At 35.2% G+C, this 12,543-nt stretch overlaps 1 protein-coding gene across 1 annotated transcript; it reads right to left on the reverse strand.

The window, feature by feature from the left end:
* Positions 1–4,205: 4,205 nt before the first annotated feature.
* On the reverse strand, positions 4,206–9,030 carry LOC113357516 (sucrose nonfermenting 4-like protein). The gene is made up of 14 exons (XM_026600940.1): positions 8,868–9,030; positions 8,137–8,667; positions 7,963–8,050; positions 7,638–7,814; positions 7,319–7,441; positions 7,167–7,226; positions 6,684–6,773; positions 6,447–6,581; positions 5,529–5,673; positions 5,252–5,425; positions 5,035–5,098; positions 4,860–4,929; positions 4,669–4,786; positions 4,206–4,554 (listed from the first exon to the last, which is right to left on the reverse strand). The coding sequence occupies exons 2-14, from the start codon at positions 8,250–8,252 to the stop codon at positions 4,463–4,465; spliced, it is 1,452 nt and encodes a 483-aa protein (XP_026456725.1). The 5' UTR covers positions 8,253–8,667; positions 8,868–9,030; the 3' UTR covers positions 4,206–4,462.
* Between the last annotated feature and the right edge of the window lie 3,513 nt (positions 9,031–12,543).

Consider the following 12,543-nt stretch of genomic DNA (forward strand, 5'->3'; position numbering starts at 1 on the left):
CCACGAACTCAGCTTTGATTATAAGCTACCTAACCTTGTACATCATTATAAATAAATGAATCTATGCATACTAGAATCTTAATCTTGGCACTTTCGTGTCCTTGTTGCATCAAGAATCATCCTCTAAATACCTAGGTTTCTTTGTGAAACTTTATTAGGTTACGCATTTTAAAATCTTGACGAAGGGATTCGTGAAGCCCATTCAGACTATATTTTACGTGATAGTTCTTGATATCCGAAATTTTATCTTTATCATCGGAATTCTTGTTTATTTTAAAGGTTTGTCTCTTATGCTATAAAGTCATCCAAGAATTATCGATCAAGAATAAAATTGAAAAAAATTACAAAGTATGTACTCTTCGTCTAAGACTTTATAATTTCACAAGTATCATATCTATTGGATTGATCTTGTGAGCTATATTCAATTATGCATCTCTATAACCTTTTGAATAAAGTAAGACATCCTAATTGTTGAGGTTTGCTTGAAACTTGTTTACCTTGAAGACCCTCATCAACAAACATATTTCCATTACCATTATTGTATAACTTTCTGTAGGAAATCAATAGATATCTGTAAGAGGTGGATTAGTTAAAAATCTCTTGGATGAAGCAACTCCTGGGGCTATAAAAATGTCAGGTAGGGGAACCAAATGCGTAGGGTCTTGCGATAACCAAGAGACATAAGGAGCACGACTGAAGATTTATTGCTTGGAGGGTCGATTTAGTACCAACTACTTTCCAATCTAATGTTTGATAGTAGGCTAGTGCTTGTAGCGGCTTAGTACAAGATGGTGTTCAAAATTGGACTGGCTCCCAGGGGTTTCTGCGTATTGCAGTTTTCCTCGTTAAAAAAAATTTTGGTGTCTTGTGTTATTTCTTTTCTTCATTATATTGTTTATATTAATAATATTAGTATGTTAATCAACCTAAAAAATTTAAACTCAAAATATATAACATCTATAAGACTTGCTCTTGCATATCTTTGTCTTGGAATATAGTTTATAATACTTGCTTTTGTTAGAATTCGGTCCGTGTACATTTTGGGTACATACTAGGTTGATTTTTGGATATTGAGTTTTGAGATCGTCCAAGTAAACTTGTTTACAAATCAGGTACAAAGATCTTTATTGTTCATTTATACTTGCTGATTGTAACAAGTTTGACAGGTTTCCGAACGAAAAAGTTGGGCGATCGCTCAAATTTGGATCACGGAACAAACAATTTGCTATTGGCAGATTGTGTCATTTTTCAAATTTTGAGTCACTTGGCAGCAATTCTAGATTGCCAAACTTAGACCATTAACTATATTTGGGTCACCGAGCATACTATTATGGATCGATTTAAAAAGGTTTTTGAATACCACAAATGGAAGTGCTTCTACCTATCAAGAAGCGGAAGTCTCAAAAGTCAAAAAAATTATCTCAGAAAAAGGATTTGTTGCTTCTAGAATCATTTTCAAGTTTTTTTCCCGGTCTAACTTCTGACTTTTTTTGCTCTAGAAACTTCTGTTGGTGTGTCCGAACGCCCTAAAAATCTCAGGCGACGCGGCACAATTGGGATGCACAACCACTTTTGGGTCACAAGCACTCATCACATTGACTAAGTTAGGTTATTAGGGGTAAGTTTTGGCAACAACGGTAGATTTAAAGTCAATGTGAAGTTTTTTGGTCATACAAAAAGAGTTTGACTCGTAATAGCAGATCTCATGTCATAGAATCACAGTCACAGTTTGGTTTCGGATCAAGGGGAATACTTTACACCATATTTTAGGTTGAAATAGAGATTTTGAGTCCATATTTTGGTAGTTTTGGTCACTATGCAGTGTCAATCACGTGATAAAAAATTTTGTTAACAAAGTAAAAGTTTTTTTTTTTTTAAAACTGAAATTGAACTGACTGAGCTTTAAGTGCGGTGTGGCTACGATGTGGTCGAGTTACATACTTCAAGTATGTGACCCTTCTTTATATGTTGATATGTTCTATAAAGCAAGAAAAAAAATTGAAAATCAGTTGCGTTACCTAACTGTTTTTCTTTTTTCTTTTTTCTTTCTTTAACTTCCTACTTTTTCTCAAAAAGTAGAACATTTAAGGGATTTTGAGGGGGTAGGTTTTCTAGTTGAATAGGTGTCACAAAACAAAGAGGGGTCACATGCAAAATGTATGTGGCCCGACCACATCGTAGCCGGGGCGCTTTAAGTGTTTACATTTTTGCATCCTCTACTGGTTGTAATGTAATGCTACTAGCTGTAATGTATTGTTTACGTATCAACTCTAACTAAGGTATATTCCTATGTACAAGGTTAAAAAAGCTTTATATGTACAAGGTTAAAAAAACTTGTTTGACGTGCCAGGTGGCATGGCAAATGAGTTACGTCACTATGGGAAAATCACTGAGCGACAGAGTTTCTAGCGAGCGAAATAAATAATAACGCTAGCAATAAAGTCTCCATCGTCAGCGCTACCATGAATATCGTTTGATAAAAAGTCTAGCGCCAACAACTAGTTCTTTGTCGCCTATGAATATGTAATTTTCAAATTAAAAAATTACACCAAAACTTTTACACAAAAAGTTTCTCTATTTCTCTCTTTCTCAATCTAATTTCTTTATTCCTTCCTTTCTCTCTTTCTCAATCTAATTTATTTTTTCAACTTTTCCTGCAACTACATTCATTTTCCTCAGTAGTAAATTTTGGTAATCGTCTCCTGATTCGACTTTGCACATTGGCACGATCGCAACTCTTTGATTTTAGGCATCATGTTGGTTTGCTACGAACTCAACCATGTTCATATTATCAGTTATGCTCTTTGAAGAATCGGAAGACTGATGAAAAGAATCGGAGATTGAGAAATTCTTAAGAGATTTAGAAATTCTGGTGTGAGTTGAAATTTGTTTGAAATTGGGTATTTACAAAGGGGGGGAAATTATGGCCGTTGGATAAATCACTGATAAGCGATGATGTTTGTGAGCGATAACAAGACTATCGTTGGCGCTGGAATGACCAACGAGCGATCATAAGACCATATAGCTGACACCCTATCGTTCGGTAGACATTCTATCGTGTATGTCTAAGTGGTATTTTTGACACTTAGACAAATATGTTTGGCATACCCATAGCGGGTGCTTAAGTGGCAAAATTAGTTTGCTTGATATGTGCATATGAATGAAGGCTATTAATGGGGCGTCACATTCCATTAGAGGGGCGTCACCTAATAGGACAAAACCGGGTCACCCATAAGTAATATCAAAAACCTCTTATCTCAAATAATTTTGTAATGACTAAACAACCCTTATTTAGTTAATTTTAATTTAATTTAATCAGATAAAAATTAAATTAATAAATTTTGTTGTATACTTGGTCAATTCTGGGACAAAGTTTTTGTGGGAAGAAAAACTGGCTGTAAAATAAATTTCCACTGTTGGAAATAATCCAAACCTGAACGTAAAATCACTCTACGATTGGAATTAAAAGAAAACTGGACATAAAATCATATTTTACGGTTGGAATTAAAAGGAACCTGGACGTAAAATGAGCTTTTACGGTTGGAAATAATTCAAACCTGGACGTAAAACTACATGCAAATAAAATTCTACGGTTGGAATTAATCCAAACCTGGACGTAAAATCTCCAAACCTGGACGTAAAATAACTTCTACCATTGGAATTAAAAGAAAACTGGCCGTAAAATCGGATTCTACGGTTGGAATTAAAAGAAACCTGGACGTAAAATGAGCTTCTACGGTTGGAACTAATCCAAACATGGGCGTAAAATTACATGCAAATAAAATTCTACGGTTGGAATTAATCCAAACCTGGACGTAAAATCACTTCTAGTTAAAAGGTAATCTAGACATTTGTATATAGGGTTAGGATATCTCATAACCACTTTTTTGTACATTAAGAATCCAAATGAAGCCCATCTATTGAAGTGCGACGCCCCAATAATAGCCTTCATATGAATAGGCCTAACAAAGTAGACTTTGATCCGAAAACAACCTTTGGATTACTTCGAAAAAGAATAAAAGAGGGTCACCTTACTGTATTCTGAAAGTCGATATCTAAAGTAGCCTTTTGATATAGAGTTAACTAGAACTCGATGCGCACCAGCAGGGGAGTTTGTCAGGACAATGATCCTTTCCCGTGTTTATATCTAAAGGTTGTAACAGAAGAAGAGAGAAAGCAAATAAGATTTAATTGATCAACACAGAGACCATAAAACCAAACTGTTTTAAATAAAATAGATCTAGCTCGCATAACCAATGTTACTTTCATGTCAATTTGTTTTCTTTGTGGACAAATTACATGTCACCTAAAAACAGGTCTTCCGAGGTCGCACTACGTAGAACATTAAAGAATGGTACCCAACAATATAAGACAATTCGGATCATTTACACTTTGCATACAACTCTTCTCTCTTCAATGACTTGCATAAAAATCTTCTCTCAATCTCTTTAATAAATCCCAGTTACCCAAGTAAGAACCTGAATACATCCATTAATGAAATGATACCTTCCACTCGTTTGCTTCCAGCTTCTACAATGACAAGTCTTCTTACACCTGGAATTCATAAAGACATAAAGTTAAGCTTGGAATATCATGATTCCAAATAGAGCTCGGTCTTTTAAGTTAGCAAGTAATCCACTATCCAAGAAAACAGTGTTCTTAATTTACCTGGATTAGATAACCGCTCCATTACTTTGTGTAGAGAATCAGTCCGTAAACACATCTGACATCTCTGTCCTTCAAATAAGCCTGTGGGAGAATTTGCATCTTGACCCAACTGCAATGCCTGTAACCATGAAGGCAAAAGTACAGTATTATGACATGATCATAAAATCACGAGGAAAAAAAAAAACAGTTACCTGAAGGATGCTCATTTCATCAAGATGAATTTGAGCATAAACCTTATCTTTCGCCAAAGCTGTGATGTCACTGCGAAAGAGAAATACACAAAACCCTACAACCTTCAATATGGTTTCAGAATTCAGTCAGACTTAAAATATAATGTTCAAACGACAGATAGAGGGAAATAATTACCTCCGTGAGTATATATCCAGTAATGAATCGTTGTCATCCACTATTGGGATGGAACTTACTTGAGCTGCAACAACATTAAGCGAAAATGCACACAAGTAAACAATGGTCAGAAATTTTCCTTAAAAGAGTTAAAGCTTCTCCTCTAGACAAATCAAACAAACACCACTGCCAAATCAGTTAATTAATGGGAACTTCATTGTATAGTATGCATATGTACCTTGAAGTAATAAAGATAAGGCAGCACTAAGAGGTGCATTTGGTCTCAACATTGCCAATGGTCGTCCGTTTGGTTCCCCAATTTCTGGAACCCATGTACCCAAAGGAATTGAGCAGATTGGTTGTTGCAGGATAGGCAACGAGCTAGAAGAATGTCTAAAATGCCTACATACACCTGGAATTTAACAAGAAAATTAATCTGTCAGTAATAAATCAATTAAAAATCTCCACTTACATACACACAGATGGAACCAAGACAAGAAGATTAAAATGCTTACATTTTAATACTCCTGAGAGAGAAGCAAGATGTAACAGCTGTGGGAACAAACCATCCTGTGTAGAAGAATGGATAATTGGTACTGTAGCCACCTTGCTTTGCAATATCTTTAAGGCAACATCTTTCAGACAATCATATGGCCCAGCCTAAATCACATGCCCCAGAGTAAATGATGTTATATACTGCACGATACAGATTACTTGTATGTGGAGATTATATGTAAGGTATTCAGATGTTTATTCTGGTGGCAGGTGAAATTACATAACAATCCTGTATCTGAAGTACAATAATGTAATGTATGTTGGAGAGGAGCACATATATTATTACCAATGTAAACAAAATAATATCAATCTAACCATCCTCAATACTACGAAATGCATTATACAGGGTGCTATGTAACTGTGGACATTACCATTTAGTCTGCATACTTATTTCACAAGACGTTTGTTGGCTCATCTGCATGAATGATTAATATGTGCCAAGAAGGAATGTGTTCAAAATTCCATATACATAACAAGAAACGTGGCAGGACGGCTTTCACTGTTTTCCGTTATGTTCAATGACACAGGTGGTGATAGCCTTAGTAGCACTGCAACTGGTACTGATGACAAGGGTGTTGGTAGCCACATAAATGTTGGTTACACTGTTTGACCGGCTTAAATATCATATTATTATTAGTATGTAACATACATGTGCATTAGAGAAAACGACTTGATGTGTAAACAAGATACTAAGGCTGGGGGAGAATTTTACTTAACTTGCAAAAAATAACATTTTCCTAATTGTTTACTCTCGATGAACCAGGCCTAAAGTAGTACTTTAAATTCCTTTTTCTTCCTACCGCGCCTCTGTTCTAAGGTAGTGACTGTATAAATGCACAGAAAATCTAGTTTGAATAGTGCCACAGAAAAGCACATACATGGATCAAAGTTTTGGGAAACGCTCTTCCATGACCATCAATCTGCCTCTCAAGATGTGATTTGCCCTCCTTCCAAGCAGATATAGTGTGTGTCTCAAGCTCTTCTTCTGTCAGATTTGAGCCAAGACTTCCAAGCTGCAATTAAAGAAGATAACGATATTCTATCAAGGAATATAAGGTTTTAGATGCCATAATTCATAACAGTTTCGAATAGAAACAACTCTAGTGTACACATACCTCTTTCAAAATTAAGATAAAATCTAGAGCACTAAGGACTCCAACAAACTGTCCCTTGCAGGAGTCCCACAGAGGAGCCACAGGAATACCCTGGAAAGAGCTTGTCAGACAAAATGAATAGGGAAGTATACCCCACCAACAAAAGAATTTAGAAAGAAGCAGAATAAGTCCGTCCAACTGAAGTTACATTGCTTCAAGGCAACAAAATGATGGAAAGCCTAGGAAATCAAATCTAAGACGCTACAAATTCAGCACCTATATAAACAGAGCTTTCTTCGCCAATTACTTCAGATCAGATTATTGTCTCGATGGATCATATGAAACTTATCTTGATAGTGCCTTTGTTTGAAAATGCCCTAAGCTTCAGATCATGTATAGGGCTGTGAACTAAGAAAATCGGAACTGCGGAAATTGGCAACCAAGGCTATGCAAATGTGAACTGGACTTATGGACTCCTAAAACCTCAGTGGGTGTATAACATACCTGCTCGTAAAGAATATGAAACGCTTGCTTCACAGGTAAATTAACATCCAATGCAAGAACCTGCAATTGACATATATGAGTCAAATCAGAAACTCTTTTGCTATGCATATGTAATTATTTTCGAAAGAATGATAAGGGTTAAGCATCCAGACCTTGCCTGACTCAGGAAGTAATTCATAGGCGGTGTGTGTGGACAAGAATACAGAAATACGGTGACGAGAGACCTCTAAATCAGCTTCTGAGATTCTAGGTAATGAACCATCTGACACTTTGACCTGTCTCGTATCAAAAAATGAACACAGAAAGCAGTAAGCTAAGCTAATTCTTTGTTAGTATTTTCATATCTCAATGAAGGAACTCACACGTCGTAAAAGCACTAAGAGTATGAGAACAAACACAAGACCAGAGAGAGGCAATAGGCATGAAGCTGCCATGTGCCCTACTAATTGAAACTTCAAAAGCCAAACTTACCACACGTTGAAATGCATCATTATCCACATCCATGTTAGATCTAGAGCCAGGTGACTCAACATTTATAATTGGCTCAGCTTCTCTACTTAGCAAGACTGTATTCACAACCCCATAGTTGCCAGTAACAAAAGGCTGAGACTCGTCATGACGCCATTCTCCATCAACAAAAAACTTGTACTGCGTAAAATCAAAACAAGGCAACAAAATTCAATTCAATATCCAAAAATTAAAGACTCACACAACTCATATGTTGGTGATTTCATCTATTCTGATACAGCTCAGTAAATAAGCATTCTGGAAGAATTAAAAAAAAAAAGATATTGACCTGATGATACCCTGGTGTTAAGCTGCAAATAGCTTGAAAAACCGTGGGGCAACCTTCCACTGGAGACATTGGCAAATGCTCTGACCACCTGCATGGAAAAAGATTCAGGAATTAGTATCCCTACCATACGTGAATTTACATTTCATAATAGTAATGGATTAGATTCTATCTCACCTTGTGAAAGAACCAGTAAGAAAGACCCTTGTACCGCCATAAGGCCAAACAAAACGTGTTGGAACAAGAACATGACCTCCTACAACTCCACTAGTTTCTGGCACTGAAGAATCCATACCAGAAGAATAAACTTGAAATATTCAAAAACCCAAACTTAAATTAATCCTTTTTTCTTCTGCTTACAAACTGGAATAACTCCCAAATAGTTGAATAAGGAACTCATTTCAAGTCAACTAACTGAAAAACCCTAATAAGTATTAATCCATCCATAGATAACAAAATCAGCAAAATTTAAGCTTCTTTGTTTTTTATTTGGGATCCTCCAAATAAGAGGACCCCTTAGTTATTACACATTGCCAAACCCAGTAGTACCAGTAGATCAAAATCACTATCGACACAAACAAAAAGTTCGCCCCCAAATTCCAAAAACACTTCCTAAGTAATAACCAGATAAAATCTAAGCTCAAATTATATACTTCACTTTAAGCCCACAAAGCAATTCATCTATCACCACCTTTTAACTTCAAATTCCTGCAAATCCAACCAAAAAATAAAAAAATCAAAAACCCACTTTTTAATTCAACTGATATAATCATAAGCAATATCAAATGCCCTAAAAGAATATTCCCAAATAACAAAAATGAGATCTTGAAAAGGAAAGGGAAAAAAACAAATACGAGTAAAAGAACTCTAACCCTAGGGAGAGAAGGACAAAGAGAAAGAGATCTCACTGTTTATTGGACATGGTTAGATCTTGATTGAAGCTCAGTGAATGAAAAAAATTGAACCCAAAAGTAGTAGAAAATGAAAACTATAGATTGAGAGAGACAGAGGAAGAAGAAAAATAAAACCCTAAGAAAAAAGAAATTAATACAAGTAAAATAAAATGATTGAGAGAGAGAGAGAGGAAAGAAAGAAACTCTTACAAAATTGTAAGATTTTGAAGATCTAACGGCGGGTGTGATGTGCCATGATGTGGGTCCCACTAACTAAGAAAACGAGACACATCTGCGGGAGCTCTACTAGTCCTCCTGCCTGCAACAAATGTAAGGGCAAACATGAAGGGCTTTTCCATTGGATCGTATGCGAAGATAAACGTCAAAATCCAGAATAGACATTCATTTTTCCTAAAAAATTTCTCTAAACTCAATTCTTTAAATTAATATGAAGATGATATGGTTTAATTTTTGTGAAACATCCTCAAAATGAATGTCTAGTTTTAGATATCCAATTTAAGGATGTTAAACTATCCTAATAAGCTTTTGTCTAGCTAAAATTAACTATTTTAGCTGTAATAAAATCTTAAAATTACTAAAAATGAAATTTACATTTAATCAAAAAAAGATCACAAACAACATCATTCGAGATGAGTAACTTTTTTCTCCTTAACTTATGGAAAAATTGGAATGAGGATGTCTTATTTATGTTGACACCTAGAAAACACACACAACAACCATTGGAGAAGCTCCAAGATATTTTATTCCAAGCATACACTCCAACTAGATTTTTGCACGTGCTACGCATCTGGCGACTTTTTCTTTTAACCATATTTTTGATTTAGTGCGGCTTCGCTTCGTCGTGATGCATTTTTAATCTGGTGCGGCGGCGAAGCTTTATTTGGCTTCGCCCGGCCCACGTGCAGTTTCGCCCAGCCCAGTCACGATGCATTTTTTAATTTGGTGTGTCAAGGTGATGCACATATAACCTGCGTTATGCACCAGATGACAATTTTCAGGTTGGTTAACAATTTTTGATTTGGTTAGTATACTGGTATTATTGTTGTTAAGATGGAAAAGGAAAAGGATATTGAATGGATGGACGTACGTACCATGATTGGGGTTAAACCTTTTGATTTTGGCTTGCGAAAAAATAAAACAGACGAGTTAAGTTCTGCAACTCGGGCGACTAACTCGACGAAAAAAATTTCAACTTCATCTTCGTTTCTCGTAATCAGATCCATTGATTTCAGGTAAAAAATCATTACAAATAATTCTTCATCAATTTTATCATGATTAGTAGCTTTTAATTCAGGTGGTTCATGGATTCTTGTCCTAAAACTACTTGTATTGAAGCAACTATGTCTGAAAAGTTAGGTTTTAGTAAAGAAACAAATTCACAGATAATTCCTTCAATCGAATTACCTGATGATTTATTTGAAGATTGTTTGAATCCTTGGAAATTCTCAATTATAGGAAGATTACTTTTACAAAATATCAAGTTTGTTGATACTGTTACTATCATTCGCAAACAATGGAAATTGGTTGGAGACTGTAAACTAATTCCATTGGGAAGGGGTTTTTTCACAATTAAGCTAGATAATGAAACTGATCGTCAATACATCAAAGAAGGAAAATGGGAAGTATCAAATCAAATTTTGCAAGTTCGAAATTGGATATCTAATTTTCGACCAGAAAGTCAAAGAACGTCTAGGGATACATTATGGGTAAGATTTCCAGGGCTTGGTCTTGAATTTTGGAGTGAGAAGATTTTATTTGCAATATGTAGAGAATTTGGAAATCCTATTAAGTTAGATGAAGCAACAACTAAATGTGAAGTTGGTTATTATGCGAATGTTCTTGTTGATGTAGATTTTGCTAAGACTATTCCAAATAAAATTTGGATTGGTACCAAATATGGAAGCTTCTTTCAAAGTATATCAATTCCAATATGTCCAAAATTTTGCTCTACATGCAAGATAGTTGGTCATTTGGTCACTGAATGCAGAGTAGAGAAAAACAAAGCTAATCCAGTAGGCAAGTCTCAAAATACTATCAAGAGTACATCAATTCCTCAGCAACAAACTCCTTCTATCAATTCAGTTAACACTCAACAACAAACTCCTTCTATCAAGTCAGTTACTCATCAACGAACTCCAAAGACTATCAATAATCATATTCCTTTTGATATCTGTGGTAAGGATGGTGAAGATTCTATAGTCAATGCCATTCATGAAACACCAATTATTAAAGTAAACATTTAAGCCAAAATAACAGAGAAAGGGATATTTAGTGCACTAGAAAGTGAAGAAGGTAAAATAAATGTTGAATCTGTTATCATGGAAATTCCCAGAATTCTGGAAATTGTTGAAGCAAATAGCTCACTTAATAGCACTATCAAATTTTTGGATGGAAATACAGGTCAAGTTTCAAATGAAGCAGTTAATATTACTTCATGGTCCAAGATAGTAGAAAAAGAAATGGTAGCCAACACCGCTTCTTCATCTGCTTCTCAAACTCCAGAAAAGGTAACTAAACTTGCTCCTACCAGCAACAAATATAAATTCAGGAAAAATCAAGGAAAAGGGGGTTCTAAAAACCCTCCTCATGTTAAATGAAGATCATATTTTGGAATATCCGGGGCTTGAAAAGACCTAGGGCTCAAGATAAACTAAGGACTTTGGTGAATCAGTTTAATCCCTCATTAGTTTGGATAGCATAACCAAAAGTTAAGTGTACTGCTTCATTCTGTAATAAACTGAATCTTCCAGGAATAAAATATATGGTAATTCATAATTCTTTCTCAAATAATAAAGGTAATATATGGTTATTTTGGAATAAAGGTATTTCTACTCCTCAGGTAATATCCATGTCTAGTCAAATGATAACAGTCAGCATTGGTGATTTTTTGGTTTCTGGTATTCATGCTCATGTGAAAAAGACTCAAAGATTCTTATGGTCAGAGATGGAAATAATTAGTGATTTAAAAAAATCATGGATTGCGTTAGGAGATTTTAATGCTTTTATCTCACAAGATGAAAAAATTGGTGGTAAATCTCCAAATAGGGCTTCAATGTTGGACTTTTCAAACTGCTTAGATAGGTGTGAATTAATTCAAGCTCTTAAAACAGGATTGCAGTTCTCATGGTCTAACTGTCAACAAGGAAGAAACATAATACTCTGCACACTTGATAGAGCAATTTTTAATCAACAATGGTTAGATTTACATGGAGATTAGGGATACAAAGTTGGATTGAGAATTGTATCAGATCATGCACCACTTTTGGGAGGATGTGCTAACATTCCCAAGCCATTTAATAGTCCAAGAAAATTTCAGAAAATGTGGATATATCATCCAACCTTTTTATCTGTGGTAAAACAATGTTGGTCAAAAACTGTTATTGGAGATCATGCTTTCATATTTATGCAGAAACTAAAAAACTTAAAGAAAATACTTAATGACTGGAACTGGAGTGTTTTTGGTAATGTTCAAGTTAAAATAAAGGAAGCAAAGGAAAAAGTTCAAGCTGCAATGCAATTTTCTGATAGTCATCCTCATGATGTAGATGCATTCACTAATTTAGTGGAGGCTCAAAATGAACATGCTAACAGGGAGGTGCATGCCAATATTTTTCTAAGACAAAAGTCAAGAGAAAAATGGGTACAAGAAGGAGCAACTAACACCAACTAT

Source organism: Papaver somniferum, chromosome 3 (genome assembly GCF_003573695.1).
Source record: "Papaver somniferum cultivar HN1 chromosome 3, ASM357369v1, whole genome shotgun sequence".
Lineage (NCBI taxonomy): Eukaryota > Viridiplantae > Streptophyta > Magnoliopsida > Ranunculales > Papaveraceae > Papaver > Papaver somniferum.

What these genes read in the sequence shown, in the direction of transcription:
- LOC113357516 (XM_026600940.1), bottom strand. Translation starts at nt 8,252, where the DNA reads ATGGATTCTTCAGTGCCAGAAACTAGTGGAGTTGTAGGAGGTCATGTT. An exon ending in TTATCTTAATTTTGAAAGAG is followed by an intron (nt 6,582 to 6,683) that starts GTATGTGTACAC and finishes CTTTAATTGCAG; the next exon opens with CTTGGAAGTCTTGGCTCAAA. An exon ending in TTCCCAAAACTTTGATCCAT is followed by an intron (nt 5,674 to 6,446) that starts GTATGTGCTTTT and finishes CATGTGATTTAG; the next exon opens with GCTGGGCCATATGATTGTCT.